The 27,772-nt window shown below is 43.9% G+C and overlaps 1 protein-coding gene across 1 annotated transcript in view; it reads right to left on the bottom strand.

Annotated features, from left to right (window-relative positions):
- Positions 1-27,772, bottom strand: part of LOC126108155 (uncharacterized) — a 169,487-nt gene that overhangs the window by 118,929 nt on the left and 22,786 nt on the right. Inside the window, exons 3-4 of the mRNA XM_049913399.1 lie at positions 27,298-27,372; positions 20,394-20,468 (exon numbers count right to left, since the gene is read on the bottom strand). Of these exons, the coding sequence (XP_049769356.1) occupies positions 20,394-20,468; positions 27,298-27,372 (150 nt within the window). The remainder of the gene's footprint in view (positions 1-20,393; positions 20,469-27,297; positions 27,373-27,772) is intronic.

Below are 27,772 nucleotides of genomic sequence, written 5' to 3'. Positions count from 1 at the left end.
GATTACCTCACAAAGACAATATTATTCATGTGAAAAGAATACATTTAAGAAAACATTTGTATGGATTACACATAAAACAAAAAAAGAGATCATTTTTATAAACAGAATAAATATTCTAAGTTTAAGACTGTAACAGATATGAAAGTTCTGCAGGTAACTGGTTATAGGTGGATATCTAAAGTTTACATCCAGAGATTGCATCCTCAGAGACCTTATGTGTGGCAGACAGAGTTCCAGCATATTTCCGTAAAGGACAGTCTGTGACAACATGTTGTTTACCACCAAAACTCCAAAAACATTGGTCATGTGAAATCCGACTTGCACTTTTCTCATATAACATACTAAAATCTTTGGATCAAAGCAGCCACGTAGATGCAGAATTTCTTGATTTCCAAAAAGCATTTGACTCAATACCACACCTACACTTGTCATCAAAAGTACAATCCTATGGGGTAGCAAGTGAAATTTTTGACTGGATCGAGGACTTTTTGGCAGGGAACACACAGCATGTTATCTTGGATGGAGAGTCATCGTCAGATGTAGAAGTAACTTCAGGTGTGCCTCAGGGAAGTGTGTTGGGACTATTGCTGTTCATGATGTACACTACTGGCCATTAAAATTGCTACACCAAGAAGAAATGCAGATGATAAACGGGTATTCATTGGACAAATATATTACACTAGAACTGACATGTGATTACATTTTCCTGCAATTTAGGTGCATAGATTCTGAGAAATCAGTACCAGAACAACCACCTCAGGCCGTAATAACGTTGGCCACCATTAACCAGACATTTTCAATTGGTGAGAGATCTGGAGAATGTGCTGGCCAGGGCAGCAGTCGAACATTTTCTGTATCCAGAAAGGCCCGTACAAGACCTGCAACATGCGGTCGTGCAGTATCCTGCCGAAATGTAGGGTTTTGCATGGATCGAACAAAGGGTAGAGCCACAGGTCGTAACACATCTGAAATGTAACGTCCACTGTTCAAAGTGCTGTCAATGTGAACAAGAGGTGACCGAGACGTGTAACCAATGGCACCCCATACCATCACGCCGGGTGATATGCCAGTATGGCGATGACGAATACATGCTTCCCATGCGAGTTCACCGCGATGTTGCCACACACGGATGCGACCATCGTGATGCTGTAAACAGAACCTGGATTCATTCAAAAAAATAACGTTTTGCCACTCGTGCACCCAGGTTCTTCGTCGAGTACACCATCACAAGCACTCCTGTCTATGATGCAGCGTCAAGGGTAACCGCAGCCACGGTCTCCGAGCTGATAGTCCGTGCTGCTGCAAAACAATGTCGAACTGTTCGTGCGGATGGTTGTTGTCTTGCATACGTCTCCATCTGTTGACTCAGGGATCGTGACATGGCTGCATGATCTGTTACAGCCGTGTGGATAAGATGCCTGTCATCTCGACTGCTAGTGATACGAGGCCATTGGGATCCAGCACGGCGTTCCGTATTACTCTCCTGAACCCACCAATTCCATATTCTGCTAACAGTCAATGGATCTCGACCAACGCAAGCAGCAATGTCGTGATACGATAAACTGCAATTGCGATAGGCTACAATCCGACCTTTATCAAAGTCGGAAACGTGATGGTACACATTTCTCCTCCTCACACAAGGCATCACAACAACGTTTCACCAGGCAACACTGTTCAACTGCAGTTTGTGTATGAGATATCGGTTGGAAACTATCCTCAGGTCAGCACGTTGTAGGTGTCGCCACCGGCGCCAACCTTGTGTGAATGCTATGAAAAGCTGACCATTTGCATATCACAGCGTCATCTTCCGGTCGGTTAAATTCCGCGTGTGTAGCACGTCATCTTCATGGTGTAGCAATTTTAATGGTCAGTAGTGTATATTAATGACCTTGCAGACAATATTAACAGTAACCTCAGACTTTTTGCAGACGGTGGAGTTACCTATAATGGAATACTGTCTGAAAAAAGCTGCATAAATTTTCAGTAAGAGCTTGATAAGATTTCAAAGTGGTGCAAAGACAGGCAACTAGCTTTAAATGTTCAGAAATGCGCAGTTTCACATTTCACAAAATTAAAAAATGTGGTATCCCTTGACTATAGTATCAATGAGTCACTGCTGGAATTGACCAACTCGTACAAATACCTTGGTGTAATGTTTGGTGGCGATAAGAAAGGCAACGATCACTTAGGCTCACTTGTGGGTAAAGCAGGTATTCAAAGAATCATTCTTCCTACACTCTATATGTGAATGGAACGGGAAGAAACCCTAATAGCTGGTACAGAGGGTCATACCCTCTGCCGGGCACCTCACGGTGGCTTGCAGAGTATAGGTATAGATGTTTATGTATATGCATTGTCATTGGTGTCAGCACAACTAGCGCTCGCGATCAACAATGCTACAGTGAAATATAGTGGCATGAACCACTTGTAAAATTTATCTATCATGTTGTCTGTGTCACAATCCTTCACAGTATTAATTTCCAGAATATCTTTTCAGTACCATATTTTCCCGATTATAAGACGAGATTCTTTCCCAAATTCATCATTCAAAAAATACGGGGCCGTCTTATATTTGCAGATTAACCAATTGCTGGCGAGGTCAATGTTTTTACACTGTTTGAATATAATAGAGGGAAACATTCCACGTGGGAAAAATATATCTAAAAACAAAGATGATGTGATGTACCAAACCAAAGCACTGGCAGGTCGATAGACACACAAACGAACACAAACATACACACAAAATTCAAGCTTTTGCAACCAACGGTTGCTTCTTCAGGAAAGAGGGAAGGAGAGGGAAAGACGGAAGGATGTGGGTTTTAAGGGAGAGGGGAAGGAGTCATTCCAATCCCGGGAGCGGAAAAACTTACCTTAGGGGGAAAAAAGGACAGGTATACACTCGCACACGCACACACATATCCATCTGCACATACACAGACACAAGCAGACATTTGTAAAGGCAAAGAGTTTCGGCAGAGATGTCAGTTGAGCCGGAAGTACAGAGGCAAAGATGTTGTCGAATGACAGGTGAGCTATGAGCGGCGGCAACTTGAAATTAGCGGAGGTTGAGGCCTGGTGGGTAACGGGAAGAGAGGATATACTGAAGGGCAAGTTCCCATCTCCGGAGTTCTGACAGATTGGTGTTAGTGGGAAGTATCCAGATAACCCGGACGATGTAACACTGTGCCAAGATGTGCTGGCCATGCACCAAGGCATGTTTAGCCACAGGGTGATCCTCATTACTGACAAACACTGTCTGCCTGTGTCCATTCATGCGAATAGACAGTTTGTTGCTGGTCATTCCCACACAGAAAGCTTCACAGTGTAGGCAGGTCAGTTGGTAAATCACGTGGGTGCTTTCACACGTGGCTCTGCCTTTGTTCGTGTACACCTTCCGGGTTACAGGACTGGAGTAGGTGATGGTGGGAGGGTGCACGGGACAGGTTTTACACCGGGGGCGGTTACAAGGGTAGGAGCCAGAGGGTAGGGAAGGTGGTTTGGGGATTTCATAGGGATGAACTGAGAGGTTACGAAGGTTAGGTGGACGGCGGAAGGACACTCTTGGTGGAGTGGGGAGGATTTCGTGAAGGATGGATCTCATTTCAGGGCAGGATTTGAGGAAGTTGTATCCCTGCTGGAGAGCCACATTCAGAGTCTGATCCGGTCCCGGAAAGTATCCTGCCACAAGAGGGGCACTTTTGTGGTTCTTCTGTGGGAGGTTCCGGGTTTGAGGGGATGAGGAAGTGGCTCTGGTTATTTGCTTCTGTACCAGGTCGGGAGGGTAGTTGCGGGATGCGAAAGCTGTTTTCAGGTTGTTGGTGTAATGGTTCAGGGATTCCGGACTGGAGCAGATTCGTTTGCCACGAAGACCTAGGCTGTAGGGAAGGGACCGTTTGATGTGGAATGGGTGGCAGCTGTCATAATGGAGGTACTGTTGCTTGTTGGTGGGTTTGATGTGGACGGACGTGTGAAGCTGGCCATTGGACAGGTGGAGGTCAACGTCAAGGAAAGTGGCATGGGATCTGGAGTAGGACCAGGTTAATCTGATGGAACCAAAGGAGTTGAGGTTGGAGAGGAAATTCTGGAGTTGTTCTTCATTGTGAGTCCAGATCATGAAGATGTCATCAATAAATCTGTACCATGGGTAACCAAGAAGGCTTTCTCTAAGCGACCCATGAATAGGTTGGCGTACGAGGGGGCCATCCTGGTACCCATGGCTGTTCCCTTTAATTGTTGGTATGTCTGGCCTTCAAAAGTGAAGTAGTTGTAGGTCAGGATGAAACTGGCTAAGGTAATGAGGAAAGACATAAAAAAATGAAGAAAGAGGTTTTAGGTAGGGTGGCAGGTGATCGGCATGAATGTAAATGTGCACTTCCTTTCACGCCGATCACCTGCCACCCTACCTAAAACCTCTATCGTATACATAAATTCACACTGTTTTTTAAGTGACTGTGACATTCAAAGACAAAAATCTTGCCCTTCAACAAACATTACTTGACTAAAGACCCAAGCCAATATTTTATTTGGTTATGTGAAATTAAAGATTTACCAGATGCCTTGCAAATGAGAAATTCGATCTGTGTACAAGTCTGAATATCGGAGAAAATTGTTACCAGCTTTTAATCAGCTTTAGAACAAGATGATAACATTCAGATGAAACAAGAAGGAACAATCAATCCTGAATGAAATGTCTAACAAATAAAATAAATTGTATTAAACTGACTGTAATTGTTGTTGCAAGACTAAATTATAATGGAAAGGCACGCTATGCGTGAAGCATTCAGTGAATTCGAAAGTAAATTTCTATGTACCAACTTGACAGAAAATCCTAGGAAGTTCTGGGCTTATGTTAAATCAGTAAGTGGATCGAAACAGCATATCCGGACACTCTGGTATGATAATGGCATTGAAACAGATGATGACACGCGTAAAGCTGAAATACTAAATAGCACTGCACTTCCTTCTCTAAATCCTCGCACAAACGAAAAAATGGCTGCCATCGAAATAAGTGTCCAAGGTATAGAAAAGCAACTGAAATCACTCAACAGAGGAAAGTCCACTGGACCTGACTGGACACCAATTTGACTCTACACAGAGTATGCGAAATAACTTGCCCCCCTTCTAACAGCCGTGTAGCACAAGTCTCTAGAGGAACGGAAGGTTCCAAATGATTGGAAAAGACCACAGGTAGTCCCAGTGTTCAAGAAGGGTCATTGAGCAGATGCGCAAAACTATAGACCTATATCTCTGATGTCGATCTGTTGTAGAATTTTAGAACATGTTTTTTGCTCGCTTATCATGTTATTTCTGGAAACCCAGAATCTACTCTGTGGAATCAACACGGATTCCGGAAACAGCAATCGCGTGAGACCCAACTCGCTTTATTTCTTCATGAGATCAAGAAAATATTAGATATAGGCTCCCAGGTAGATGCTATTTTCCTTGACTTCCGGAAGGCATTCGATACAGTTCCGCACTGTCGCCTGATAAACAAAGTAAGAGCCTACGGAATATCAGACCAGCTGTGTGGCTGGATTGAAGAGTTTTTAGCAAACAGAACACAGCATGTTGTTCTCAATGGAGAGATGTCTACAGACGTTAAAGTAACCTCTGGCGTGCCACAGGGGAGTGTTATGGGACCATTGCTTTTCACAATATATATAAATGACCTAGTAGATAGTGTTGGAAGTTCCATGCGGCTTTTCGCGGATGATGCTGTAGTATACAGAGAAGTTGCAGCACTAGAAAATTGTAGCGAAATGCAGGAAGATGTGCAGCGGATAGGCACTTGGTGCAGGGAGTGGCAACTGACCCTTAACATAGACAAACTTAGTGTATTGCGAATACATAGAAAGAAGGATCCTTTATTGTACGATTATATGATAGCGGAACAAACACTGGTAGCAGTTACTTCTGTAAAATATCTGGGAGTATGCGTGCGGAATGATTTGAAATGGAATGATCGTATAAAATTAATTGTTGGTAAGGCGGGTACCAGGTTGAGATTCATTGGGAGAGTCCTTAGGGAATGTAGTCCATCAACAAAGGAGGTGGCTTACAAAACACTCGTTCCATCTATACTCGAGTATTGCTCATCAGTGTGGGATCCGTACCAGGTCAGGTTGACAGAGGAGATAGAGAAGATCCAAAGAAAAGCGGCGCATTTCGTCACAGGGTTATCTGGTAAGCGTGATAGCGTTACGGAGATGTTTAGCAAACTCGAGTGACAGGACTCGGCAAGACAGGCGCTTTGCATCGCGGTGTAGCTCGCTCGCCAGGTTTCGAGAGGGCGCGTTTCTGGATGAGGTATCGAATATATTGCTTCCCCCTACTTATACCTCCCGAGGAGATCACGAATGTAAAATTAGAGAGATTAGAGCGCACACGGAGGCTTTCCGGCAGTCGTTATTCCCGCGAACCGTATGCGACTGGAACAGAAAAGGGAGGTAATGACAGCGGCACGTAAAGTGCCCTCCGCCACACACCGTTGGGTGGCTTGCGAAGTATAGATGTAGAAGTGGGGATTGTACGAACAGACGTCGTTACACTGCAGGACACGCAAAAGACTGACAACTGGACTAAACAGTAATTCGATCTTTTATTTATGTATTAGTTGCTGTTTCTACATACAACCTGCACCCTAGAAGAAATTGCCATCCATGTTTCACTGTGGCTCAAGCACAGCACTACAGAAAGTTGGAGGGGGACAGTGACCCAGCTCGGCTGAGAGCTACGAGTGCAGAGAGGGCAGTGTTGAGCAGGCAGAAATTTAGTCCTGCAGCCTACTGTAGGAATGTATACTGCGTAGTTTGGCTTTTTATGAACATCTCCCATGCTTAAACTGCTGTTTGCCTGAATCCATTTGCACTTGGGATCGAATTCATTTCAGAACTAGACACGTACAAAACAGCAGCATACGTTTATGTAGGACACTCTACAAGTCTAGATTGGTGATGATGTTGATGTTTGGTTTGCGGGACACTCAACTGCGTGGTTATCAGCGCCTATACAAATTCCCAACCTTTGCTCAGCCCAGTCTCAGCATTTTCGTGAATGATGATGAAATGATGAGGACAACACAAACACCCAGTTATCTCTAGGCAGGTGAAAATCCCTGACCAAAGTCTAGATTGGGGCCAGTGGTGTACTTAGCTGTTTGATACAGCAAAAGTTGTCGACACTCACCGTGAGATATGGCGGGAACAACTGAGGGTGTCAGCTGCTGGTTCTACACAGCCAATGAGAGAGCAGTAAGCAGACGATATGTTTGGAAGCAAGAGAAAATGTAACATTCTGATGAAATATCTGAGTGGTGGGGGCAGCTATGTTCTCAGATTCTACAGTAACTACAAGTCCTGTTAGGATGATGATGATGATGATGATGATGATTTTTTGAAGTAACACCACAAACAACAGCCAGATATGAAACATTAAAACAATTTATTTTGGTTTATTTTATTTCTCCTTGTATTATCAAAATATAGACAATAATCAAGCAATGGAAATATAGGATGGAATGAGCCAGTCATGACAAAACTCTGCCATCTGGTGAGCAAAATGTATGAGACAGGTGAAATACCCTCAGACTTCAAGAAGAATAATTCCAATCCCAAAGAAAGCGGGTGTTGACAGATGTGAAAATTACCGAACTATCAGTTTAATACGTCACGGCTGCAAAATACTAATGCGAATTCTTTACAGACGAATGGAAGAACTGGTAGAAGCCGACCTTGGGGAAGATCACTTTGGATTCCGTAGAAATACTGGAACACGTGAGGCAATACTGACCCTACTACTTATCTTAGAAGAAAGATTAAGGAAAGGCTAACCTACGTTTCTAGCATTTGTAGATTTAGAGAAAGCTTTGGCAATGTTGGCTGGAATACTCTCTTTCAAATTCTGAAGGTGGCAGGGGTAAAATACACGGAGCGAAAGGCTATTTACAATTTGTACAGAAAGCAGATGGCAGTTATAAGAGTCAAGGGGCACGAAAAGGAAGCAGTGGTTGGGAAGAGAGTGAAACAGAGTTGTAGCCTATCCCCGATTTTATTCAATCTGTATATTGAGCAAGCAGTGAAGGAAACAAAAGAAAAGTTCGGAGTAGGTATTAAAATCCATGGAGAAGAAATAAAAACTCTGAGGTTTGCCGATGACATTGTAATTCTGTCAGAGACAGCAAAGGACTCGGAAGAGCAGTTGAACGGAATGGACAGTGTCTTGAAAGGAGGATATAAGATGATCAACAAAAGCAAAACGAGGATAATGGAATGTAGTCGAATTAAGTCGGGTGATGCTGGGGGAATTATATTAGTAAATGAGACACTTAAAGTAGTAAAGGAGTTTTGCTATTTGGGGAGCAAAATAACTGACAGTGGTCGAAGTAGGGAGGATATAAAATGTAGACTGGCAATGGCAAGGAAAGCGTTTCTAAAGAAGAGAAATTTGTTAACATCGAGTATAGATTCAAGTGTCAGGAAGTCGGTTCTCAAAGTATTCGTATGGAGTGTAGCCATGTATGGAAGTGAAACATGGACGATAACTAGTTTGGACAAGAAGAGAATAGAAGCTTTCGAAATGTGGTGCTACAGAAGAATGCTGAAGATTAGATGGGTAGATCACATAACTAATGAGGAGGTATTGAATAGAATTGGGGAGGAGTTTGTGGCACAACTTGACTAGAGGAAGGGATCGGTTGGTAGGACATGTCCTGAGGCATCAAGGGATCACCAATTGAGTATTGGAGGGCAGCGTGGGGGGTAAAAATCGTAGAGGGAGACCAAGAGATGAATACACTAAGCAGATTCAGAAGGATGTAGGTTGCAGTAGGTACTGGGAGATGATGAAGCTTGCACAGGATAGAGTAGCATGAACAGCTGCACCAAACCAGTCTCAGGACTGAAGACCACAACAACAACATGTGACAATACTATGGAAATAATAGTTGCTACTCACCATATAGCGGAGATGCCGAGTTGCAGATAGGCACAACATAAGACTGTCAGAAAGGGAGCTTTCAGCCGACAAGGCCTTTGTCGAAAATAGACAAAAAACACACTTGACCACAGTCACCGGAAGCTGAAGCCAGACTACAAACAGCAGTGCACGACGCGAGAGGCAACCGGGTAGTGATGGTAAGGAGGAGGATGGAGCAGGGAATGAGAGGGAAAGTAGAGTAGGGGTGGTGGATGGTGAAGCGCTGCTTGTGGCAGTGAGTAGGGACAAGGTGGAGAGAGAATAGGACAGCAGGGAGATTAAACAGAGGGTGGGGAGAGTGGTGGTTAGCGGAAAAGGATGGAAATAAAAGGACCGGGTGCATTGGTGGAACAGAGGGCTGTGTAGTGCTGGAATGGGAACAGGGAGGGAGTAGATGGGCAAGACCGAGGCCTCGGGGATTACAGGAATGTAGGATGCATTGCAGGGAGAGTTTCCACCTGTGCAATTTAGGAACACAGGTGTCGGTGGGGAGGATCCAGACGGCACAGCTGCGAAGCAGTGTGCTCTGCGACGTGGCGGTCCGGTCGTTTCTGACCACAGTTTGTCGGCGGCTGTACCTGCGGACAGGCAGCTCGTCGGTTGCCGTGCCCACGTAGAATGCGGCAGTGTCGTTGCAGCTCAGCTTGTAGATTGCACGACTGGTTTCACAGGTAACCCTGTCTCTGATGGGACAGGTGACGTTTGTGACAGGACTGGAGTAGGTTGGTATCTTTTATATAGGAGGGTAGGTTGCAGGTAACAGTATATTATAACCCCACCTGCCAACAAAGACTCCGACACTGTCAATTTGGACTGCAATGCTTATCTGGCATAAGGACTCCGCCAGCTGTCAGATTTACCCACCAATAAGGCCTGTCACAGTGACCCCATTCCAGATATCCAGCAGTATCTCCAGCCTCTCCTCAACTCCTTAAGCCATCCCAGAACCTCTCACGTGAGTCCATCTCTCTTCTCACCCCTACCACTCCCTGCACTACATCTACATCCACACTCCGCAAGCCACCTGACGGTGTGTGGCGGAGGGTACCTCGAGTACCTCTGTCGGTTCTCCCTTCTATTCCAGTCTCGTATTGTTCGTGGAAAGAAAGATTGTCGGTATGCCTCTGTGTGGGCTCTAATCTCTCTTATTTTATCCTCGCGGTCTCTTCGCGAGATATACGTAGGAGGGAGCAATATACTGCTCGACTCGTCGGTGAAGTTATGTTCTCGAAACTTTAACAAAAGCCTGTATCGAACTACTGAGCGTCTCTCTTGTAGAGTCTTCCACTGGAGTTTATCTATCATCTCCGTAACGCTTTCGTGATTACTAAATGATCCTGTAATGAAGCGCGCTGCTCTCCGTTGGATCTTCTCTATGTCTTGTATCAACCCTATCTGGTACGGATCCCACACTGCTGAGCAGTATTCGAGCAGTGGGCGAACAAGCGTACTATAACCTACTTCCTTTGTTTTCGGATTACATTTCCTTAGGATTCTTCCAATGAATCTCAGTCTGGCATCTGCTTTACCGACGATCAACTTTATATGATCATTCCATTTTAAATCACTCCTAATGTGTACTCCCAGATAATTTATGGAATTAACTGCTTCCAGTTGCTGACCTGCTATTTTGTAGCTAAATGATAAGGGATCTATCTTTCTATGTATTTGCAGCACATTACACTTGTCTACATTGAGATTCAATTGCCATTCCCAGCACCATGCGTCAATTTGCTGCAGATCCTCCTGAATTTCAGTACAATTTTCCATTGTTACAACCTCTGGATACACCACAGCATCATCTGCAAAAAGCCTCAGTGAACTTCTGATGTCATCCACAAGGACATTTATGTATATTGTGAATAGCAACGGTCCTACGACACTCCCCTGCGGCACACCTGAAATCACTCTTACTTTGGAAGACTTCTCTCCATTGAGAATGACATGCTGCGTTCTGTTATCTAGGAACTCTTCAATCCAATCACACAATTGGTCTGATAGTCAGTATGCTCTTACTTTGTTCATTAAACGTCTGTGGGGAACTGTATCGAATGCCTTGCGGAAGTCAAGAAACGCGGCATCTACCTGGGAACCCGTGTCTATGGCCCTCTGAGTCTCGTGGACAAATAGCACGAGATGGGTTTCACACGACCGTCTTTTTCGATGCTGATTCCTACAGAGGTCATTTCTAGTCTCCAGAAAAGTCATTATAGTCGAACATAATACGTGTTCCAAAATTCTACAACTGATCGACTTTAGAGATATAGGTCTATAGTTCTGCACATCTGTTCGACGTCCCTTCTTGAAAACGGGGATGACCTGTGCCCTTTTCCAATCCTTTGGAACGCTACGCTCTTCTAGAGACCTACGGTACACCGCTGCAAGAAAGGAGGCAAGTTCCTTCGTGTACTCTGTGTAAAACTGAACTGGTATCCCATCAGGTCCAGCAGCCTTTCCTCTTTTGAGCGATTTTAATTGTTTCTCTATCCCTCCGTCGTCTATTTCGATATCTATCATTTTGTCATCTGTGCGACAATCTAGAGAAGGAACTGCAGTGCAGTCTTCCTCCTCGTACACGCTTCCTTAAGTTCATAAACCCAACTGCCCAGGACACCCCCCTGTGGCCAGTTACTGTGCCCCCACTGACAGAATCGCTGCTCTCGTACACTGAGACTTTCGGCCTATTATCCACAATCTACCCTCCCGTATAAAAGATACCTACCATTTCCTCCACCGACTCTCCGCAGTTCCCGTTCCTTTACCACACGGTAACCTGTTAGTCACTATCGTCGGCACCTCCCTTTACGCTAACATCCCTAACGCCCATTGCCTTACCGCCACTGAACACTACCTTTCCCGACACACGACAGACTGCGAACCTACGACCTCCTTCCTAGTCACCACGACCAATTACATCCCCGTCCGCAATTACTCCACCTTTGAAGGCATTACCTGCATACAAATCTGGGGTACAACTTATGGGCACCTGCATGTCACCATCTTGTGGCAACCCATTCGTGGGCCAGTGAGAGGAATCCTTCCTAAACACACACAATACAAAACCCCTTACCGATCCAGATTCACTGATGACATCTCCACGATCTGGATCGAGGTTGAGGACACCCTATCCACATTCTTCCAGAACCTCAACACCTTCTCCCTCATTCACTTCACCTGGTCCCATTCAACCCAAAAAGCCACCTTCCTTGATTCCTTGATGTTGACCTCCAGCTCAAAGATTGCTACATCAGTGCCTCTGTCCATACCAAACATACCAACCACCAGCAATTGCTTCATTTCAATAGCTGCCATGTGTTCCATACCAAGAGTCCATTCCATACAGCCTAGCCAACCAATGCGTCACATCTATAGTACCGAACAGTCCCTCTCAATATACAGACTGGTCCATTCATTGTGAGCGGGCCAAATATCTCACAAAATAATTGTCAAACGAAAAAACTACAAATATGAATTAGTTGGACCACTTTTTTCGCTTTGTTATAGATGGTGCTGTAATAGTCACAAACATATGGCTCACAATTTTAGATGAACTGTTGCCAACAGGTAGGTTTTTTAAATTAAAATTCAGAACGTAGGTATGTTTGAACATTTTATTTTTGTTGTTCCAATGTGATTCATGTCCCTTTGTGACTTATCATTTCTGAGAATGCATGCTGTTACAGCGTGATTACCTGTAAATACCACATTAATGCAACAAATGCTCAAAATGATGTCCGTCAACTTCAATGCATTTGGCAATACGTGTAACGACATTCCTCTCAACAGGGAGTAGTTCGCCTTCCGTAATGTTCGCACATGCATTGACAAGGCGCTGACCCATGTTGTCAGGCGTTGTCGGTGGATCACGATTCAAATATCCTTCAACTTTCCCCACTGAAAGAAATCCGGGGATGTCAGATCCGGCAACCATGCGGGCCATTGTACGAAGCTTCGACGACCAATCCACTTGTCATGAAATATGCTATTCGATACCACTTCAAGCACATGCAAGCTATGTGCCAGACATCCATCATGTTGGAAGTACATCGCCATTCTGCCATGCAGTGAAACATCTTGTAGTAACATCGGTAGAACATTACGTAGGAAATCAGCATACATTGCACCATTTAGTTTGCCATCGATGAAATGGGGGCCAATTATCCTTCCTTCCTCCCATAATGCCACACCATACTTTAACCCGCGAAGGTTGCTGATGTTCCACTTGTCGCAGCCATTGTGGATTTTCCATTGCCCAGTAGTGCATATTAAGCCGGTTTACGTTACCGCTGTTGGTGAATGACGCTTCGTCGCTAAATAGAACGCGTACAAAAAAATCTGTCATCGTTCCTTGATTTCTGTTGTGCCCAGTTGCAGAACTGAACACGATGTTCAAAGTTGTCGCCATGCAATTCCTAGTGCATAGAAATACGGTACAGGTGCAATTGATGTTGATGTAGCATTCTCAACACCGACGTTTTTGAGATTCCCAATTCTCGTTCGATTTGTCTGCTACTGATGTGCGGATTAGCTGTGACAGCAGCTAAAACACCTACTTCGGCATTACCATTTGTTGCAGGTCATGGCTGACGTTTCACATGTGGCTGAACACTTCCCGTTTTCTTAAATAATGTAACTATCCAGCGAACGGTCCAGACACTTAGACGATGTCGTCCAGGATACCGAGCAGCATACATAGCACACGCCCGTTGGGCATTTTGATCACAATAGCCATACATCAACACAATATCGACCTTTTCCGCAATTGGTAAACGGTCCGTTTTATCACGGGTAATGTATCACGTAGCAAATACTGTCCGCACTGGCGGAATGTTAGGTGATACCACGTACTTATACGTTTGTGACTATTACAGTGCCATCTATCAGAAAGCAAAAAAAGTGGTCCAACTAAAACATTCGTATTTCTTTACGTACTATATGAATATGTAATAAAAAATGGAGGTTCCTATTTGAAAAAACGCAGTTGATATCGGTTAGACCTAAGGCAGTGCCATCTAGCGGGCCAACCATAGCGCCATCTGGTTTCCCCCTTCAAGCTAGACGAGTTTCGTTCTTTGTAGTTTTTTCGTTTGATGCTTATTTCATGAGATATTTGGCCCGGTCACTATCAATGGACCACCCTGTATACTGAAGTCTCACCCGACCTTATACAAAATCAGACCTCCCCTGCCTTATCTTTCCAGTCATCCACCATGGAGCATTCCCCTTGTGACTATGTTATCCCCCAGGACTGGAGCAACTGAGTTAGAATCTCCGCCAGGGTTTCCATTACCTCTCGTCGTGCCCTGAAATGAGAAACGTCCTGCCCACTATCCTTCCCACCCCTCCCACAGTGGTATTCTGCTGCACGTCGAACCTACACGATATCCCCATCCGTCCCTACACGAACCTTGCCTCGTGGCCCGTGGCCCTGTAATAGACCCAGACGCAAGACCTGTCCCATACGTCCTCCCACCACAACCTACTCCAGTCTGGTCACAAGCATCAACTACCCCATCAAAGGCAGGACTACCTGTGAAACCGGCTAAGCTGCAATCACTGTGCTGCAGCCTACATAGTCACGACAACCGACAAGCTGTCTGTCCGCATAAACAGCCCCCGACCAACGGTGGCCGAGAAAAACAGCTGGACCAGCCTGTTGCTGAGCACACTGCCCAACACAATGTTCTTCATTTCACAGCTGTGCCATCTCGATCCTTCCCACAGACACCACCTTTCACTCTCCTTCCTACATTCCCATACCCCTCCTGGCCTCAACCTTCGTCAGTCACTGTCCTAATCTATCTGGCCCCTTCAGTGTTTCCATTCCAGCACTACGCAGCCCTCATTTCCACCAACACAACCAGTCTTTTTGCTTCTCTTCCTCTCCCACCTCTACCCTGCTATCCCTCCCACTCCCCCCCCCCCTCCCCCAGCCTCCTCCTTACTCCCACCACCTGGTTGCCTCTCCCATCACGGGCTCTGCTGCTTGCAGTCTAGCTTCAGCTGCCACAGACTGTAGTCGTGTGTGCGAGTCGCATTTGCGCGAGTGTGTGTTTATGTCGTCTATTATTGACAGAGGCCTTATTGTCCAAAATCTCACTTTCCAATAGACTTTGTTGGCCTATCTGTGAATCAGCATCTCTTACCTTTCCATAATATCAAAACACAGACAATTAATAAAAAGACATAAATTTATAATGGGTATAATGTAAATTTTCTGGACAGATTTCTTACATCAATAAAAGTTAGTAATCTTGATCATTCAGAATATGTTAAAAAATAAATGTTTCTAAAAGGGCCTCTTAAAATGGGGAAATTGTCTCATATTCAGGGTCATCTTATACTCAGGCAAATACAGTATATCAAGAGATGAAACTTCAAAATACATAAAACCAAGTGCAACATTGTGTAGCCCCCAGCTTTACATGGCCCCAGTCAGGTTCAAATATCTTCCATTTTTGTTGACACTGGAGGACAACTTTCTGCCTTCTTCTTTCCAGATACGAAGTGAACCACTGTTGAGCTGTATCCCCTAATCCCACAATGTTCTAACTTCTTGTTGTTGTTGTTGTTGTTGTTGTTGTTGTTGTCTTCAGTCCTGAGACTGGTTTGATGCAGCTCTCCATTCTACTCTATCCTGTGCAAGCTTCTTCATCTCTCAGTACCTGCTGCAGCCTACATCCTTCTGAATCTGCTTAGTGTATTCATCTCTTGGTCTCCCTCTACGATTTTTACCCTCCACGCTGCCCTCCAATACTAAATTGGTGATCCCTTGATGCCTCAGGACATGTCCTACCAACCGATCCCTTCCTCTAGTCAAGTTGTGCCACAAACTCCTCTTCTCCCCAATTCTATTCAATACTTCCTCAGTAGTTATGTGAGCTACACATCTAATCTTCAGCATTCTTCTGTAGCACCACATTTCGAAAGCTTCTATTCTCTTCTTGTCCAAAGTATTTATTGTCCACGATTCACTTCCATACATGGCTACACTCCATACAAATACTTTCAGAAACGACTTCCTGAAACTTAAATCTATACTCGATGTTAACAAATTTCTCTTCTTCAGAAACACTTTCCTTGCTATTGACAGTCTACATTTTATATCCTCTCTACTTCGACCATCGTCAGTTATTTTGCTCCCCAAACAGCAAGACACCTTTACTACTTTAAGTGTCTCATTTCCTAATCTAATTCCCTCAGCATCACCCAGCTTAATTCGACTACATTCCATTATCCTCATTTTGCTTTTGTTGATGTTCATCTTATATCCTCCTTTCAAGACACTGTCCATTCCGGTCAACTGCTCATCCAAGTCCTTTGCTGTCTCTGACAGAATTACAATGTCATTGGCGAACCTGAAAGTTTTTATTTCTCCTCCGTGGATTTTAATTCCTACTCCAAATTTTTCTTTTGTTTCCTTTACTGCTTGCTCAATATACAGATTGAATAACATCGGGGAGAGGCTACAACCCTGTCTCACACCCTTCCCAACCACTGCTTCCATTTTGTGTCCTTCAACTCTTATAACTGCCGTCTGGTTTCTGTACAAATTGTAAATAGCCTTTCGCTCCCTGTATTTTACCCCTGCCACCTTCAGAATTTGAAAGAGAGTATTCCAGTCAACATTGTCAAAATCTTTCTCTAAGTCTACAAATGCTAGAAATGTAGGCTTGCCTTTCCTTAATCTACCTTCTAAGATTTATGTGATTAAATTGTGTAACCGTCATTTGAGTCCCACAAACACCACAATTCGTATTCGATAACTGAGGCAGCTTACGTGAAAGTAACAACAGACTGCTAAATATAAAGTGAATGTTATTTGTTCTCTTCACTTTGGCAGGAGGGTCAAAGTGATAGCACGAACTGCCTTTGAGAATTTTCTGACAGCAACAAACAGCGAAAAACGTTTGAGCAGCTGCAAAACTAAGTCGAACACACTCGCTAGTGCCGGGACTCACTACCGCCTGCAGCTGAGAGAATCCTGTTTCACTGATGCTCGGTCATTTGTGTTCACTCCATTGTAAACCAGGCAATATGACACAACCTACTGGCTTCGCAGATCCTCTGAATTATTCTCTGATGAGGCAAGTATTTGCATTGAAATGAACATATCTGTATGAAATTTTGGTTACAGTACTGTTACATACCTCTAAATGTTATGGTGAGTAGTGGTGTTCTGTAAAACTCTAGAAACATACAACTGACATCACTGTAGAAACCAAACAATGCAGATGTGTTAACTATAAATTGAAATGAGAATTTCCAGTAAAATGCTCAAAGCAATATGAAATGAATCTGTCATGCAATTTTGGTTGCATGTTCCTGGAATGTAGCTTAAGGAAGTCTGTTACTCTCTTGGCACATACTTTATATTCCATGAAGAAATAACAGGTCAACAGGTGGCACCTTTTTTTTTTTTTTTTTTTTTATGTGGAGCGATTTTTGTAACTATATCATTTCCTCCACAGGCTTCCAGTAGCACTATTTCATGATTCAAAACTGACAGAAAAAGTCTTCAGACGCTCTTTCGTCATCTTCATTTGCATCTATGTAGACATTTAGAGGGCACCATTTTTCTATTTCTGTTGACACGCAGGGTCAAAACGTTCCGCTTGTGTCTGTATATCTGTGGATGGATATATGTGTGTGTGTGTGTGTGTGTGTGTGTGTGTGTGTGTGTGTGTGTGTGGGCGCGCGCGCGCGCGAGCGAGTGTATACCTGTCCTTTTTTCCCCCTAAGGTAAGTCTTCCCACTCCCGGGATTGGAATGACTCCTTACCCTCTCCCTTAAAACCCACATCCTTTCATCTTTCCCTCTCCTTCCCTCTTTCCTGATGAAGCAACCGTTGGTTGCGAAAGCTTGAAATTTTGTGTGTGTGTTTGTGTGTTTTTTTTATTGTGCCTATCTACCAGTGCTTTCCCGTTTGCTAAGTCATGGAATCTTTGTTTTTAATATATTTAATATATTATATATTAATATAATAGAGGGAAACATATATATAGCTTATATATAAAGCTTCAAGGACTCCTCAGAACCTTAGGCCCCCTACAAAACCTTTCACCTGACTCCATCAACCTCCTGACCCCACCAACACCCCGCACCCCTACCTTCTACCTTCTTCCTAAAATTCACAAACCCAATCACCCCAGCCATCCCATTGTAGCTGGTTACCAAGGCCCCACAGAATGCATCTCTCCCTACGTAGATCAACACCTTCAACCCATTACATGCAGTCTCCCATCCTTCATCAAAGACGCCAACCACTTTCTCGAACACCTGGAATCCCTACCCAGTCTGTTACCCCCGGAAACCATCCTTGTAACCATTGATGCCATTTCCTTATACACAAATATTCCGCACGTCCAGGGCCTCGCTGCGATGGAGCACTTCCTTTCATGCCGATCACCTGACACCCTACCTAAAACCTCTTTCCTCATTACCTTAGCCAGCTTCATCCTGACCCACAACTTCTTCACTTTCGAAGGCCAGACATACCAACAATTAAAGGGAACAGCCATGGGTACCAGGATGGCCTCCTCGTATGCCAACCTATTCATGGGTCGCTTAGAGGAAGCCTTCTTGGTTACCCAGGCCTGCCAACCCAATGTTTGGTACAGATTTATTGATGACATCTTCATGATCTGGACTCACAGTGAAGAATTTCCTCTCCAACCTCAACTCCTTCGGTTCCATCAGATTCACCTGGTCCTACTCCAAATTCAATGCCACTTTTCTTGACGTTGACCTCCACCTGTCCAATGGCCAGCTTCACACGTCCGTCCACATCAAACCCACCCAACAAGCAACAGTACCTCCATTATGACAGCTGCCACCCATTCCTCATCAAACGGTCCCTTCCCTACAGCCTAGGTCTTCGTGGCAAACGAATCTGCTCCAGTCCGAAATCCTTGAACCATTACACCGACAACCTGAAAACAGCTTTCGCATCCCGCAACTACCCTCCCGACCTGGTACAGAAGCAAATAACCAGAGCCAACTCCTCATCTCCTCAAACCCGGAACCTCCCACAGAAGAACCCCAAAAGTGTCCCACTTGTGACAGGACACTTTCCGGGACTGGATCAGACTCTGAATGTGGCTCTCCAGCAGGGATACGACTTCCTCAAATCCTGCCCTGAAATGAGATCCATCCTTCATGAAATCCTCCCCACTCCGCCAAGAGTGTCATCCGCCATCCACCTAACCTTCGTAACCTCTTAGTTCATCCCTATGAAAACCCCAAACCACCTTCCCTACCCTCTGGCTCCTACCCTTGTAACCGCCCCCGGTGTAAAACCTGTCCCGTGCACCCTCCCACCACCACCTACTCCAGTCCTGTAACCCAGAAGGTGTACAGGATCAAAGGCAGAGCCACGTGTGAAAGCACCCACGTGATTTACCAACTGACCTGCCTACACTGCGAAGCCTTCTATGTGGGAATGACCAGCAACAAACTGTCCATTCGCATGAATGGACACAGGCAGACAGTGTTTGTTGGTAATGAGGATCACCCTGTGGCTAAACATGCCTTGGTGCACGGCCAGCACATCTTGGCACAGTGTTACACCGTCCGGGTTATCTGGATACTTCCCACTAACACCAACCTGTCAGAACTCCGGAGATGGGAACTTGCCCTTCAGCATATCCTCTCTTCTTGCTATCCGCCAGGCCTCAATCTCCGCTAATTTCTAATTTCAATTTGCCGCCGCTCATACCTCAGCTGTCTTTCAACAACATCTTTGCCTCTGTACTTCCGCCTCGACCGACATCTCTGCCCAAACTCTTTGTCTTTACAAATGTCTGCTTGTGTCTGTGTAGGTGCAGATGGATGTGTGTGTGTGTGTGTGTGTGTGTGTGTGTGTGTGTGTGTGTGTGGGCGCGCGCGAGTGTATACCCTCCTTTTTTCCCCCTAAGGTAAGTCTTTCCGCTCCTGGGATTGGAATGACTCCTTACTCTCTCCCTTAAAACCTACATCCTTTCGTCTTTCCCTCTCCTTCCCTCTCTCCTGATGAAGCAACCGTTTGTTGCGAAAGCTTGAATTTTGTGTGTGTGTGTGTGTGTGTGTGTGTGTGTGTGTGTGTGTGTGTGTGCGTGTGCGTGTGTGTATGTGTGGTTTTTATTGTGTCTATCTACCATCGCTTTCTTGTTTGGTAAGTCACAGCATCTCTTTTTTTTAATATTTTTCCCATGTGGAATGTTTCCTTCTATTATATTCAATCTTTGTGGAATATTAGACATAGTACATTTCTTACAAAATACGATATCAGTGTTCTTCACACACTCAAAGCATGTATCAAAGTAAGTAGAAGACACAAAGCTGTTAAGTCCGCCACGATATTTCCAATCAAACATTCGGCAACACGAGAGAGGTAGTACCCAAAAGCGGGACAGAAATTTATGCGGTGAGCAGGAAAATACCTGTGGGTCAGGAACTGTGTCAAATCCCGTGTTCTCTTCATGTGGCTCCACCTTACACTCGACCGCCTCAAACATCTGGAACAAAAAATGTTACACTTTAAACATAATCCTCCATACACTGCTTACATCCAGTCATCCACATTAACACAACTATACAACGCGTAAGACTGACCACCTTCCGAGTGTAAAGCAGTCACATACAATAAATATCAGAGTACACCCACAGTGCAATCTAAGGTGGAACAATCACATAACAATGGTAATAGGAAGGCAGAAATTATTTTGCTATAGCTCTCAGGATGTTCAGTCGAACCACATAGGAACTAACTTAGATAATTCTTTTACTCATTCTCGAGTATTGCTCATCAGTGAGGGACCTTAACCAGATAGGAATGATAGGGGATATAGAGAATATCCAAATGTGAACAGCGCATTTCATCACAGGCTCATCTGGTGAATGCAAAATTGTTAAGGACATGCTCACCCAATTACAGTGACAGCTGCTAAAAGAAAGGCACTGTGCATCACTGAGAGGCTAGTCTTCCCCCTCAAATCTGAGGAGTGACCGCAAAGTTTTAAGAATGGGCTTGTAATTGTACAATGGTGGTCCTTACACGCTCCTTCAAAATAGTACCCTTCTGACTGACCACGACTCCAACAGTATTTCCACTTTTGGAAACATTCCTGGAATTTTTACTCTTGAAGTGTGTTATGGATGCTCTCTGTATTTGCCTGTATGTCCTCAATCGAGTCAAATCACTTCCCCTTCAGTAAAAATTTCAGATTAGGAAATAGGTAGAAGTAGTCCACATGGGCCAAAACACAGGAATATGGCGGTTGTGGAAGCACAGGAATTTTGAATTTGGTCAAAAATTCAACGATGGAGACGGCACGATGAGCTGTAGCATTGTCACGGTGTAGCACCCAACTCCTGTCTTTCCACAATGCAGGCCTTTTCTTCTACATCTACATCTACATTTATATTCCGCAAGCCACCCAACGGTGTGTGGCGGAGGGCACTTTACGTGCCACTGTCATTACCTCCCTTTCCTGTTCCAGTCGCGTATGGTTCGCGGGAAGAACGACTGTCTGAAAGCCTCTGTGCGCGCTCTAATCTCTCTAATTTTACATTCGTGATCTCCTCGGGAGGTATAAGTAGGGGGAAGCAATATATTTGATACCTCATCCAGAAACGCACCCTCTCGAAACCTGGCGAGCGAGCTACACCGCGATGCAGAGCGCCTCTCTTGCAGAGTCTGCCACTCGAGTTTGCTAAACATCTCCGTAACGCTATCACGGTTACCAAATAACCCTGTGACGAAACGTGCCGCTCTTCTCTGGATCTTCTCTATCTCCTCTGTCAACCCGATCTGGTACGGATCCCACACTGACGAGCAATACTCAAGTATAGGTTGAACGAGTGTTTTGTAAGCCACCTCCTTTCTTGATGGACTACATTTTCTAAGGACTCTCCCAATGAATCTCAACCTGGTACCCGCCTTACCAACAATTACTTTTATACGATCAGTCAACTTCAAATCGTTCCGCACGCATACTCCCAGATATTTTACAGAAGTAACTGCTACCAGTGTTTGTTCTGCTATCATATAATCGTACAATAAGGGATCCTTCTTTTTATGTATTCGCAATACATTACATTTGTCTATGTTGAGGGTCAGTTACCACTCCCTGCACCAAGTGCCTATCTGCTGCAGATCTTCCTGCATTTCACTACAATTTTCTAATGCTGCAACTTCTCTGTATACTACGGCATCATCCCCGAAAAGCCGCATGGAACTTCCGACACTATCTACTAGGTCATTTATATATATTGTGAAAAGCAATCGTCCCATAACACTCCCCTGTGGTACGCCCGAGGCTACTTTAACGTCTGTAGACGTCTCTCCGTTGATAACAACATGCTGTGTTTTGTTTCCTAAAAACTCTTCAATCCAGACTCACAGCTGGTCTGATATTCCGTAGGCTCTTACTTTGTTTATCAGGCGACAGTGCGGAACTGCATCGAACGCCTTCCGGAAGTTGTGAAAAATAGCATCTACCTGGGAGCCTGTATCTAATATTTTCTGGGTCTCATGAACAAAGAAAGCGAGTTGGGTCTCACACGATCGCTGTTTCCGGAATCCATGTTGATTCCTACATAGTAGATTCTGCGTTTCCAAAAACGACATGATACTCCAGCAAAAAACATGTTCTAAAATTCTACAACAGATCGACGTCAGAGATATAGGTCTATAGTTTTGCGCATCTGCTCGACGACCCTTCTTGAAGACTGGGACTACCTGTGCTCTTTTACAATCATTTGGAACCTTCCGTTCCTCTAGAGACTTGCGGTACACGGCTGTTAGAAGGGGGGGAAGTTCTTTCGCGTACTCTCTGTAGAATCGAACTGGTATCCCGTCAGGTCTTCCGCACCTTTTCATGTAAACTCTCAAGGACACATTTGTAGTGTTCCTGGTTAATTGTCTGTCCTCCAGGGGTAAATTCACGAATACAATTACCGACATCGTCTTCACCTTCGACCGACCTTTCCGTACTTTTTTCGGTCGTGGTGAGACCGGAGTCTTCCACTGCGAAGACTGCACTTTGGTTTTAGGATCGTATCCATATACCCAAGATTTGTCACCTGTACTTACCCTATTTAACAAATCAGGTCATTTTTAGTTCGGATTAATCAGATCCTGGCACACTTCAAGTCGGTATTGTCTCTGGTCACTCGACTACACTTTGGCAACGAATTTTGCGGACACTCGACAAATGTTAAGATCTTCAGTTAAAATTGAGTGAATGGCATTGAAACTTAAATTAAGTTCATCAGCCATCTCCCTAATTGTAAGTCTACGATCAGAGCACACTAACTCACACCATTTTCATTCGTTTTCGAGATGCAGGGACCGCCAGATCGTGGTTCATCTTCACGTGATCCGCGGCCATTTTTAAATCTGTGAACCAGACAAAAACATTTGACTGTCTCATAGAATTATCTCCAAAAGTTTTTTTTAATAGTTCGTAAATCTCAGAAGCTGATTTCCCAGTTTTAAAACAAAATTTCACACAAACTTGTTGCTCCATTTTTACGTCCTTTTTCACGCAGACAAAATCCGGCAACAAGCACTAACAGACCCGCACTCTGCCAGCTGCCACAACAAACTGAATTAAGGAAAAACAGTTCCTCACTCCCCACCCTCCGGGTACCTGCCCACCAAACCAGTAAGCAGCAGCAGATCAATTCTTAGAACTTTCCAATCGCACCTCTTACAATTGTACATTTTTCAAGTTTTTATGGAAGATTTTTTAGTAGCAAATTATGTCATGTATGTCGTTGCTCCTACGACTTCACGTTTTGCCGATAAAATAAATCCGAGATGTTTTATGCTATTTTAAGAGCACGTCACTTTGGAGCACTTGTTGCAAAGCTCGTAAATTGAAACAACTTCTCAAAATTCACGTGCTCCTAAAATAGTGTAAAACATCTCAGATTTATTTGATGAGAATAACACGGAGTCATAGGAGCAATGACATACGTGGCATAATTTACTACTAAAAATCATCCATAAAATACTTGAAAATGGCCTCAGGCCGAAACTGTACATGAAAGAAAGAAATGGCAGCTGAAGGCATCACGTAATCTTTCAAAAAAAAAAAACAAAAAAAAAAAAAAAAACTGTGTTCAGAGATGAATTGCAGTAGAGAGTTTATACTTATGACAAATAGTATTACATGTGCACACGCGTATTATGATTTGAGACAGAGAATGTATAAAAAGTTGTGGTATCAGTATTAGAACTTCAATACATTAAAAATCTCAAAAGGCATACCTCAGACGCACAGCCGCATGCCAGCCTAGAAAATTGACTCGTGCTTAAGGTGGCATCCTACATTATTGGCTAGAATGTATAGTGACCTGTGGAGGTGTCCCATTCTTCCAGTCTTTTGGAAAGGCACAGAGGTGTTTCCTGGCTTCACAGTGCAGGCAGCCAATGGGGACAACCTCAGGTTTTTAATTTGTGTGTCAACTCTTCTTTGAACGATTACACCAAATTTCCCAGATGGTTCTTGTGGACATAAGAGGTTATCTTTCCTGACACAGTCACACTGTACTGTGCTGTGAAGGAATAACTAACCTGGTTCAATTTTTTTTTCTGCACAGGGACGTTTTTCGCTGCTTGACTGCATTTAGCAAGACTGGACATATGGAGGAAAAGGGGGGGAGGAGGGGGGAAGCATGTGGGACGCATGATAATTTGATATCTCTATAGGCCCCCTGGTTCAGCAGCTGTTGTGGCAGAACACCTGAAGGAAAATTTGGAAAATATTTCCCGACCATGTTATAGTTTTGGGTGGAGATTTTAATTAACCGCATATAGACTGGGAGACTCAAACGTTTACAATGGGTGGCAGGGACAAAGAATCCAGTGAAATTTTTTTAAGTGCATTATCTGAAAACTACCTTGAGCAGTTAAATAGAGAACCGGCTCGTGGCGATAACATATTAGACCATCTGGTGACAAACAGACCCGAACTATTTGAAACAGTTAACGCAGAACAGGGGATCAGCGATCATAAAGTTGTTACCGCATCGGTGATTTCAGCCGTAAATATAAATATTAAAAAAGGTAGGAAGATTTTTCTGTTTAGTAAAAGTGACAAAAAGCAGATTTCAGAGTACTTAACGGCTCAACACAAAAGTTTCATCTCAAGTACAGATAGTGTTGAGGATCAGTGGACAAAATTCAAAACCATCGTATAATATGAATTAGACGAGTATGTGCCAAACTAGATGGAGATGGAAAAGATGCACCGTGGTACAACAACAGAGTTAGAAAACTGCTACGGAAGCAAAGGGAACTTCACAGCAAACATAAACATAGCCAAAGCCTTGCACACAAAAAAAATTACACAAAGCGAAATGTAGCGTTCAAGAAGGGACGTCGAACAGATGTGCAGAACTATAGACCTATATCTCTAACGTCGATCAGTTTTAGAATTTTGGAACACGTACTATGTTCAAGTACAATGACTTTTCTGGAGACTAGAAATGTACTCTGTAGGAATCAGCATAGGTTTCAAAAAACACAATCGTGTGAAACCCAGCTCGGGCTACTCGTCCACGAGACTCAGAGGGCCGTAGACACAGGTTCCCAGGTAGATGCCGTGTTTCTTCACTTCTGATACAGTCCCCCACAGTCGTTTAATGAACAAAGTAAGAGCATATGGACTATCAGACCAATTGTGTGATTGGATTGAAGAGTTCCTAGATAACAGAACGCAGCATGTCATTCTCAGGGGAGAAAAGTCTTCCGAAGTAAGAGTGATTTCAGGTGTGCCGCAGGGAAGTGTCGTAGGACCGTTGCTATTCACAATATACATAAATGACCTTGTGGATAACATCGGAAGTTCACTGAGGCTTTTTGTGGATGATGCTGTAGTATATCGAGAGGTTGTAACAATGGAAAATTGTACTGAAATGCAGGAGGATCTGCAGCGAATTGACACATGGTGCAGGGAATGGCAATTGAGTCTCAATATAGACAAGTGTAATGTGCTGCGAATACATAAACAAAGAAAGATCCTTTATCATTTAGCTACAATATAGCAGGTCAGCAACTGGAAGCAGTTAATTCCATAAATTATCTGGGAGTAGGCATTAGGAGTGATTTAAAATGTAATGGCCACATAGCATTGACTGTTGGTAAAGCAGATGCCAGACAGATTCATTGGAAGAATCCTAAGGAAATGCAGTCTGAAAACAAAGGAAGTACGTTACAATACACTTGTTCGCCCACTGCTCGAATGCTGCTCACCGGTGTGGGATCCGTACCAGATAGGGTTGATAGAAGAGATAGCGAAGATCCAACGGAGAGCAGCGCACTTCGTTACAGGATCATTTAGTAATCGCAAAAGCGTTACGGAATGATACATAAACTCCAGTGGAAGACTCTGCAAGAGAGACACTCGGTAATTCGGTACGGGCTTTTGTTGAAGTTTCGAGAACATACCCTCACCGAGGAGTCAAGAAGTATATTGCACCGTCCTATGTATATCTCACAGAGAGACCGTGAGAATAAAAACAGAGAGATTACAGCCCACACGGAGGCATACCGACGATCTTTCTTTCCACGAACAATACGAGACTGGAATAGGAGGGAGAACCGATAGAGGAACTCAAGGTACCTTCCGCCACACACCATCAGGTGGCTTGCAGAGTACGGATGTAGATGTAGATGTAGATTTAGAACAATAATACATGTTGGATTTAAACCTATACCACCACCAAGGAAGCTGTAAACCTTAGCCACTACACTACACTCATTTGGTCAAAACGAGAGTAACGTTACAGGTATACAAGAAATGCTTAAAACTTCAACATCGATTTTCTCGGAAACATGGAGCCACTGCACGGAAAGGTACCTCCTGTGTACTCGCGACATGTCCCTCTACAATATAACTAACACTCATCAAAACCTGTGATTGACAGGTGTGATGGTCCCTTCATCAGGTGTCAACTCCATCCCAGAGGCAGTACCATGGATTTTGAGGACCAGTCAACAGTTGTGGGCCAGCTAAACTAAGGAGCGAATACAATGGCTTTATCGCACTTTTCCCGATGAAGATAGTAAATGTGTTCAGGCCAGAGTGTGTGCAATGTCATACTGCTAAGTGGGCTCATGCTCCAAGTTCTTTGTGAATTTTACTCAATTTTGCAATCACTGAAATAACGTCACATATCCACTGAACACATGAAATTTCTTTTCATTTCCTCCTTCCATTCTTGGTGCCTCATTTTTTTGTCCAACAGTGTATTTCTAATCTAACATCCAGCAACTGTTACATCCACAGACAGTTAGTATCCAAAAGTGAACAAAAAATTAGGCAACGGAAATACCTGTGGGTCAGAGATCACGTCAGAACCCTTGTCATCTTCAGGAGACTGCAAGTTACATTCGACCGTCTCGAACATCTAGAACGAAAAAATGTTACACTTTAATCCTCGTCCTCCAACAATACTATACACACTGCTTAAATTTGGGGAATTACATTAACAACTACACGAGAATCTGAAATCCACTAATTAGAAAAATCTGAGACAGTCACACACAATAAATTTCTGGGAGTAATGTATACGGAGCAACTTACAAAGTGGAATGATCATTCAAAACCAGTCGTAAAAGAGTACACGACAGACTGACATTCATCAGAAGAATCTTACGAGATCTGTCGAATGATTCTCGAGTATTGCTCTTCAGTCTGAGACCCTTGCCAGTTATATACAATAGGGGATATAGATAAAAACCAAAAAAAAGCAGTGCATTTTGCCATAGTTTAATTCGGTAAGTGTTACCGAGATGTTCACCCACGTA

Source organism: Schistocerca cancellata, chromosome 11 (assembly GCF_023864275.1).
Source record: "Schistocerca cancellata isolate TAMUIC-IGC-003103 chromosome 11, iqSchCanc2.1, whole genome shotgun sequence".
Taxonomy (NCBI): Eukaryota; Metazoa; Arthropoda; class Insecta; order Orthoptera; family Acrididae; genus Schistocerca; species Schistocerca cancellata.
The sequence above is the reverse complement of the archived record's forward strand: the minus strand, read 5'-3'. Positions and strand labels throughout refer to the sequence as shown.